Here is an 8,340-nt window from a genome sequence, read left to right on the forward strand (position 1 = left end):
ATGTCCTGGAACAGACTCAGGGAGCCAACACAGACAGGATAATGATAACATCCTGTGGGCCACATGAGTAAGGTCCTGTGCCTTCCTCCTCTACCTGCTATCCCTTGCTCCCCTCTCCACCTGTGGTAACTCCATTTCCTGTATACTTGTGTCCCTTTGTCTCCTAGTCTGCCATGTATTGCTCTGTGCCTTGGTGTCTGTTCTGAAACCCTGGTAAACCTCGTGTCTCTACCTCCTTTGTTCTACCTGGTGCCCCTTTCTCCTTGTCTACTTTTGTTTCTCCCCAACCCCTGTTGTTCCTGGTGTCCCTGCACTTCTTTATCAGGTGTCCCTGCCTCTCTTCTGTACCACCTGCCCTGGTCTACTGGGAGACCTTCCTTCTGCTTTCTACCTGGTCAGTGGTGAGTCTTTCCTGCTGCTCCAGTTCTTTTGTTAGGGCCAAGATATTTATGTATGGTTTGGAGGAAAGCATTTCTTCCAGGAAGCGAGGATGAATCATATTCTCTGCCTGGGATGAGAAGGAAGAGAGTGTGAGTGACCTTGGGAGGAAATGGCCCCAAGTCAGGAGGACTTCTAGGAGAGAGAGGAAGCAATAATAATCCCATGCTCATTTGCACCATGGGGTTGTTGTATCCCAACTACCAGCTACACCCATGTATGAGTGCACACGTGTGCATGCACTCTCTCTCTGTCTCTCTCTCTCTCTCTCTCTCTCTCTCACACACACACACACACACACACACACAGAAAAAAAAAATCTGAGATTCTAAGCCAGGAAACTCAATTCCATGAGTGCCAAAACCTTGTATACACCAAGATTGTAGGCCCAGCTCACCTTGGTGACAACGTTCTCATCAACATAGCTCAGGAGACTTGGATCTGGGTATAAATCATCCTGTATTGGCTGTTGCTCTAGTCCTTCCTCTCCCAAGTTTGCAGCAAGCTCTTCTGTAGACAAGTAGGAGGGCTCCCACGTGGCAAAGTTCGTAGGCCCGAATAGCTCATCCATGATGTCCATGTACTCTTGGATGGCTTCAGGTGGGATCTCCTCAGGCGCCTTGTTCTCAGGCCCTTTGGTCTTGGCCACCTTGTTCTTGCGTGCCTTGGTCTTGCGTGCCTTTGTCTCAGGCACCTTGGTCTCTGGTGCCTTGGGTTTGGCTGCTAATGAGTGGGCAGACCATACCTTAGGGTTGGTCTTTCTGGAGGTGCACACTAGGACAGGGAGGACCAGAGTGGTGTGTGAATGAGGATTCCATGTTCATCCCAAACACTTGGGAGTAGGCAGGGTTCAGGGGACCTAACCTGGTATGCCATGCATGAGGACAACCTGACCCAGGAACCGAGGGATATAATAGTGCACCAGATGCAACATCTAGGAGTGTCAAGTGGGAGGACATTTGTAGTGACTGGTATTGCATGCACTCTACCCAACCAGGACCCAAGTCCCAGGCAGATCTTGTGTTGTTTCTTTGGATAGACAAGGAGAGAAAGGAGATCTGTACTTGGCCCAGTCAATACACAGTTCATAGCTGGGTGGCAGGGACCTCAGGTGTTAGGGGCTTTTTTTCTTGTAAGAGTGAATCTCCAATACTGAAGGGAAAGTTCTTATTTGGGACAACAACTTGCCTTGGCCATTTTCACTGTTTGGACACTATCATGGACTACTGTGTGAATGTGGGTACCCTACCTGGCTGTTGGACAGCCTCAGGGACTGGAGGCCTTCGGATTTCCAGCCTTGGAGTTGCAGGAGGAGGTCGGCACTGGAAGAACCCTGACAACTGCATCCTTGGATCCTCCATCTCCTCTGCAGCCTCAAACTCCATGAACCTTGATGGGATTTGGGTAAGGCAGGCACAGGCTGAGCTGAGAATCAGGTTAGCCATACCAGGCAGGTGCTGGTGTGGGATTCTAGGCTATGGAGTATTCTAAGCTACCAGTCAGGAGCTAGTGGCAGGAATGTGGAGTTGCGTCCTGGAGTAGGTCCGGCCAGTGACAGGAGGGAGCTGCTACAGAGGAAGAACTACAGTTCTTGGGAAACACTACATCAACTAGCACCTTAAGGGAATCAGATCTGAGGGACCCAGGCAGGGCCCCTAGCTGATCCTTGTTCTGGCTCTCTCCTGTTTCTGCCAGGAAGCACATGATCAGTTTAGTTGTAGAAACTGGTCAGGGATGTGATTTATATCAGGGAACACCAGAGGTCCTGACCCAATTCAGGGGTACTGAGGCTGGGACCTTGGGCCCTGAAAGGATCGCCTGGGAGACCAAGTTACAGGCAGGGTCATGTGGAAGTGGAAGCTAAGCTGAGAACATGGGGTTGCTTCCAATGAGGGTGGGTTCTTCCCTTCCCTTGTTAGAAAGGCTGGGATTGCATAGAGCAAAGGCAGTAAGGACCAGAGACATGTCCTGGGGGCACCTGAGGTGGTGGCTGGCCCTGACCATGCACTCCCCACCACCACCCTCTTCTGGAACATCAGCTTGAAGTAGTGGCCACTTTGATGAGTTATAATGGACCTCACTCTATAAAGAGGTACCAGTTCCCAGGCAGGTGGCCCGAGTGAATCTAGTGCAACTTTTCCCCTCTGCAGAGCCCGCAAAGCAGCAGCAGACCCTCTGGCTGGGCTGGTACCTCCTCCCCATCCTGACCCTGAACCTCAAGGCAGAGTTGGAATCAAGAGTATGAAGCCTGGAGTTTCTGGGATTGTTGCCGAGAGAATGCCCAGGCCTCAAGCTAGAAGGAGCCGCTATTTGGAGAGCTAGATGCCTCGGAGCCAAAACATAGGTAGGTGACAGGCTGTACCAGACCTTGCTGTGCAAACCATGATCCCCCATCAGTAGGCTCTGGGCCTTGAAAACTGGCTCACTTTTCTGCAGTCTCATAGAAGACCATCCGATCAAAGTTGCTGGTGCGCTGCCATTCCTGCAAACCCTTCCTCAGGCCCTCTTCCATGGTCATGGTGGGCTCTCTTCGGGACAGAGACCGAAGCACTGGGCTGGAATTCATCAGGATCAGTGTCCACAAGGTCACCCTCCGTTATCAGTAGACCAACAACATAATTTCCTACCTTTGTTATATTTGCCCCATGATGTTCAACTCAAAGTGTTGACATTGGGACTCCAGGATACTTATACAAAACTTTAACACCAAGGGCTGCATTGACCGGCATGATTGTGATTGGATTCCTCAAATATCATTGAGGTGTACTATGTGATGAATGTTTTTATCCCCCAACATTCACCTGTTGAAGCCCTAACCCCCAATGGAATGGTATCTGGAGACTGCATTTAGTGCTTAGAAGGTTAGATGAGATCCTGAGGGTGGCGCTTCATGAGGGCATTAGTGTTCTTCTGGGAGAAGGAGGAGACACTGTGAGGACACAGGTGAGCCAGCTGTCTTTTCAAGCAAGGAGAAGAGAGAGCAATCATGGGATTTTAGGTCAGTTACCCTTTACCTGGGAATCCTGACTAAAGAACTGTGAGAAAGGAATGCCTTTTTGTTTTTTCACAAATTTTCCATAGCATCATGTATGGTGTCCCAGGCTGACTGAAGACAGTGCAGAGAATGGCCTGGGAGCAGTTACAAACTGGGGCAAAGTTGAACATGCCCATGCAGTATCCAAAGACAGCTTCCCCTCGAGTGTGACATCACCAGAGGGTCCTGATCAGTAGTTCATGACAATGTGTATGGGTAGCCATAGATTTCTGTGTTGGGGCCAGCACCACTAAACCCACTTGTGGTTGGGACGTCCCTTGTGCTGAGAACAATCAGGTCTATGGTGGAAGGTGAAATGACTGGGGGAGGCATGGAGTCAGACAGCCAACTTCGATTCCTGGCCCACATTACCCCAGGAACCTCCTCTGACCTTGAGTCCTCCATGTGATGGTGATGATCATTGGAAACAAAGATTGCCTGCACTCACAGGCCTGTGATGGGCACCTGACATAAGGCACATTTTATTCCCTGGTGTGAGGGGAGTACATCTGGGAATGTAAGGGTCTCAGCTTGTCCCCTCACCCTCAGGACCTTTCTTCCAGATCCCCTACATCCCAGCCTCGTCTTTCCAACCCATGCTTTTCCTCCTGACAGAGCTCAAGGGGGAGCCTGAAGAGAACACTCACATGAGAAAGCAGGAAAGTGCTTCCACATCAGGAGTCTGAGGAAGGTGCCTGCGGACCAGGGTCTTGAAGCGCTGCCAGCGCCGGAAGTTTTCATACACGCTGGGTGGTCTGCTGGAGTCATCTAGTGGCACTGCAGCTGGGAAGGTGGGTAGTGCGCCCTCCCCATACACTCTACCTGGCCATTGGCGCGCATTCATAGGGAACATGATGGGGGCCATCTGGGCAAATGGTCGTGGTGCTGGAGGGCGAAGGCCCAGGTGCCAGTGGATCCCATAGTTTTGAATCCCTCCACTGTCTGAGGCAGGTACAGTGGTCCTCAGGGCAGAAGGTGCTGTGAGGAATGGAGCAGGATGCTCCACACCCCCACAGAAGGCCCCTGGGGCCCTCCAGTTGAGGGGTGCCTGAGTGTGGGTAATGTTCTGAATATGAGGAGGCCCCACTGGCCTCAGTTGTGGCCCATGTTTTCCAAAGGTGGACAGCCCTGGCACATATGATTGTCCAGGGTAAGTGGACAGCACTAGAGGGTTACCCTGGGAGATAGGTGCAGTTACCCTTGGTGCCAGGGGCAACTCCCAGAATGGCTGGTGTGTTGGCACAGGGGCAGCTGGAAGAAAGGGTAGGCCCCTGAATGCAGACATGTGGTCACCAGGAGTGGAGTTCATGCCTGGTCTCCGTGATGCAGATGCTGTGGAGGCAAAGCAAAGCGGAGAATGGAGGAGGGAAAATGACAGCAGGATTGAGGACCCCCAGTTTCTTACTCAGTGGAAATCTGAGAACAAATGCTCACAGCTCAGGGCCCTTGGACAGGGAAATTGTGCAGTTTGCAAATGTCCCTGAGTGAATTTCATGCTGCGTTCCTTTAGTCATAGTTCTACCCAGAGAAATCTCATTTTCAGTACACCAGGATTCCCAGTTGACTGTGACACCTCAGCTTTCCCTGATTCTGAGAGGCCCCTTGTGCATCCTTTGCAGACACTCCATTGGCCTCCTAGGTGACTCCCTAGAAATGGATCAATTTGACTCTATTCAGTGGCACCATGCCCCTCCTCATTCTCACCAACAGGAAAGGGATCTTCTCCAGGGCAGATGCAGGGACTTTAGGGTCACTTGTGAAGGTGACAGGTTCTAAAAATTACTCCCCCATCACCTCCTCAGCCTTCCTTTTGCTAATACTCCTTGTATACCCCTCCACTTTTTTCCTAGGCATCCACACACAAACAAGAAACACCCGATTTAGATCTCTGCCTAGCTAGAGGCTGAGGAATTCTGTAGTTCACCCAGGAGCACATCCTGCCCAGCATGTGGGTGCTTCTCCCAGCACTTCCCACACCTAACACTAATGGGGGACAGATCCTGGCCATCTGTGATCCTAGTGCTCACTGGTTCCTGCCATAATGCAGGGAGCTCCTTTCCCAGGGAAGAGGTCTATGTGATAGACACTGAGTCCCGGAGATCCTCTCCTGGGCTGACTAGCAAAGGTTACTGAGGTTTATGAAGTTGATGGGATGGTGAGGATTGGGGTTTTCCAGAGGTTTTCACAGACACTGGTCATTTTTTTATTGGGCCTGGGAATTAGAGCCATTCTGATGTCCTTTTCCTTTGCACTCCTAATAATGGGAAGGAAAGTGTCACAGAGACTCAGGCCTGCACCAGCTGCTACCTGTAGCAAGGTTGTTGGGAGCACATTCCTGTTCACCAGGACATTATGCAGAGTGAGGTCAAAGAATGGGAGGTGTACCACACTTCAACACTTGCATGTATTAATCAGGACAGCTGCCTAAGTTCCCATGACAATATGAGTAGAGCCCCTTCCTAACTGTGTGCTATTCTCCTTCCTGTCTTCAAAAGAACCCAGTCATCTTCAAACCTGATCCTGGAAAATGAAGAACACCCCACATGTGCTCCCTTATCATGGAGTACCAACCAAACCATGAAGATAAGCAAAAGTCTTCTGTGTTGACTTGAAAACAATGAGCTGAGGCTACACACAGAGAGTGTGAAAGTGATAAGGATTCAGAAGATCCCCCAGAGGCCCAAATCTATGTTGGCTAAGGTTTCCTGGGTTCCCTGCCCTTCTGGAATCAATGACACCTGCTGTCTGAATGGAAAGAGAAGTTTTCCTGGGCAGGAAGTTTGTGAGGGACCCTGGGCTATGGCAGTTGGAGTGCCCTGCAGCCTCACCCACAGAGACTATCACACTGCATCTGTGGTCCTTGAGATCCCCATTGGGCAGTTTTCTAGCTAAGAACACTTCTTACCCCTGCCCACTTATGATCTGAGACTCTCAGTCAGTCCCCTCAAAATGATATCCCAGGCAGCTTCCATGTGTCTGAAGAATGGACACAGGGCTCAGCATCTTGACTCCAGGGAGCCCTCACTGTGACGCCATCTGTGACTGCCTAAAAAACCATGCAGTGACCTGTGTCCATTCTACAAGGAATCAGTCCCGTGGCCTCTGTCCTTTCTGCTGACCCAGTGTACTTCCCCGGATTAGTTTGGACCTGGGTCTTAGGAGCCCTCCTCCCCATGAGCAGTATCAGTCTTCCCGGGGCTTCCTGGGCCATGTCAAGTGTATTGTCTAAGGCTCTTTCCTTCCCTTACTTCTGTTCAATCAGTTGACCACAGGGTAAGTGCTCCATTCTTACTCCCAAGGGTTTTTGGGGTGACTGCCCTCAGATAACAGACCCCTGACTGTCTAGGCTCACCTCCTTCTGAAGGTCAGGCAGGACACCTGACACAGTGTCTCACAGTCTCCACAGTGGGAAACGTCAGTACAGGACCCAGAGAGTGACCTGTCTGTAACAGATGCTCAGGGTCCAACTGTGCCAAGCTGGCCAAAGTTTAAATGTAAACCACAGTGGAATGTTGGATCCAGACATTCTGCAGGGGGGGAGGGGCCAAGGAGAGCTGGCCTGGGTGGAGGGGGGGCTGGGCAGACATTCCAGGAAGAGCTCTAATAGGTATAGAAGAACTTTGAGTTCCCTTCAGGCAATTCAGGGGTGACACAAGTGGTGTGTGCCTCCTGGTCATTTTGAAGTAGTTTCTAAAATCCACAGGAGAGGGGTGTGACAGGTGGCCCTCTCTTTCAACAACCAAATTGTCTTTGCTTCCAATGATGGGCAGGACCAGTGAACCATGGCTCTCATGAGCCACAAAATCACCGGTATAAACAGTCAATACTCTAAAAAACTGTGGGGTATGGATTGTGTTTTATGTATAAAGTGTTTTTTTCTTGTTGTTTTTGTTGGTGATGATTTTTTTTATCCCATCCCTGGCTTGCAAAACACACAGTTTGGTGTTCATGAAATATTAACACCTTATTATAAGTCTTTTCAATAAATGGCAGGAGGGGGGCAAACCATGATATTCAGGCACTAAAAAGAATCTTCTTTCATTCTTTCTTCCTTTGTTATTTCTTTTGAAGCAGTGATATAAAATATGCAGTGCAGAAAACTATGTTCTCATTCCAGAGGTTTTTTAAATTTTTAAAAAATAATCATACACTGTAATGAATGCTGGAGACCAAATTTTATTTGCTAAACCAAGGTCAAATTCAGGGCCTTGTATACTCTTGGTCAGTGCTTTGCCACTGAGCTTAAGCCCTTACCCCATGCACTCAGTTTGCACTGCTTCCAACTGCTGGACCACAGGTGCTCATATAATAACACTAGTCAAATTCAATTTGTGCAAACTGGCCATGGGAAGGAGCACAGGGTAGAGAGCTTCCTTAGCTTCCAAGGACTGCAGCAGGGTGGTCTCTACTGTAGGCATGACCAGTTTGCAACTGCGAAAATCACTTTGTCATTTCAGGTGCTCCCACTGAAAGAAGGACCAGCCCAGAGGCTCTTTATGGGGAGCCTTCTTGCCGGAGACCTCTTGCAGGCTTCCCGACCCATTTCTTCCTCCTGCAGGGCCACCGGTGTTCCTCCTGCATCCCTCGCGCCTGAGCACATGCTTGGATGGAAGGGCGCGCTCACAGGCTGCCATCCAACGGCTCCAGCGTCCATTGGGGCTCGTGCGGAGAAAGGCACAGGCGCGAGCACAGACGGTGGGTTCCCACGGGCCAGCTGGGCTCCCATGGCGGCGTCCAGACTCAGTCCCATAGGCCTCTAGGTACTGGACCCGCGAACCTCTTCCGTCCCCACCGTGTCCCTGCCCGTTCCTCTGGCCCCTGCGCCTCGCCAGACAGCCCAGGCCCGGCCTTGCCTCCCCAGGGATGCA

At 50.7% G+C, this 8,340-nt stretch overlaps 1 protein-coding gene across 1 annotated transcript; it reads right to left on the reverse strand.

Moving 5' to 3' along the window:
* Nucleotides 1-361: 361 nt before the first annotated feature.
* Nucleotides 362-4,755, reverse strand: LOC131424585 (NUT family member 2D-like). Its single transcript, XM_058582851.1, has 5 exons — nt 4,120-4,755; nt 2,865-2,993; nt 1,688-1,827; nt 836-1,161; nt 362-508 (listed from the first exon to the last, which is right to left on the reverse strand). The coding sequence occupies exons 1-5, from the start codon at nt 4,335-4,337 to the stop codon at nt 362-364; spliced, it is 960 nt and encodes a 319-aa protein (XP_058438834.1). The 5' UTR covers nt 4,338-4,755.
* Between the last annotated feature and the right edge of the window lie 3,585 nt (nt 4,756-8,340).

The sequence above is a fragment of the Marmota monax genome, unplaced genomic scaffold (assembly GCF_021218885.2).
Source record: "Marmota monax isolate L192 unplaced genomic scaffold, Marmota_monax_Labrador192_F-V1.1 WCK01_AAM20220418_F8-fsc00574, whole genome shotgun sequence".
Lineage (NCBI taxonomy): Eukaryota > Metazoa > Chordata > Mammalia > Rodentia > Sciuridae > Marmota > Marmota monax.

Bases quoted from the DNA above. Each gene is read 5' to 3' on its own strand.
- LOC131424585 (XM_058582851.1), bottom strand. From the start codon at position 4,337: ATGGCCCCCATCATGTTCCCTATGAATGCGCGCCAATGGCCAGGTAGA. The intron at 2,994-4,119 runs GTGAGTGTTCTC...GATGAATTCCAG, and splicing joins GCACTTTCCTGCTTTCTCAT to CCCAGTGCTTCGGTCTCTGT. The intron at 1,828-2,864 runs GTGAGCCAGTTT...AATCCCATCAAG, and splicing joins TTCTATGAGACTGCAGAAAA to GTTCATGGAGTTTGAGGCTG.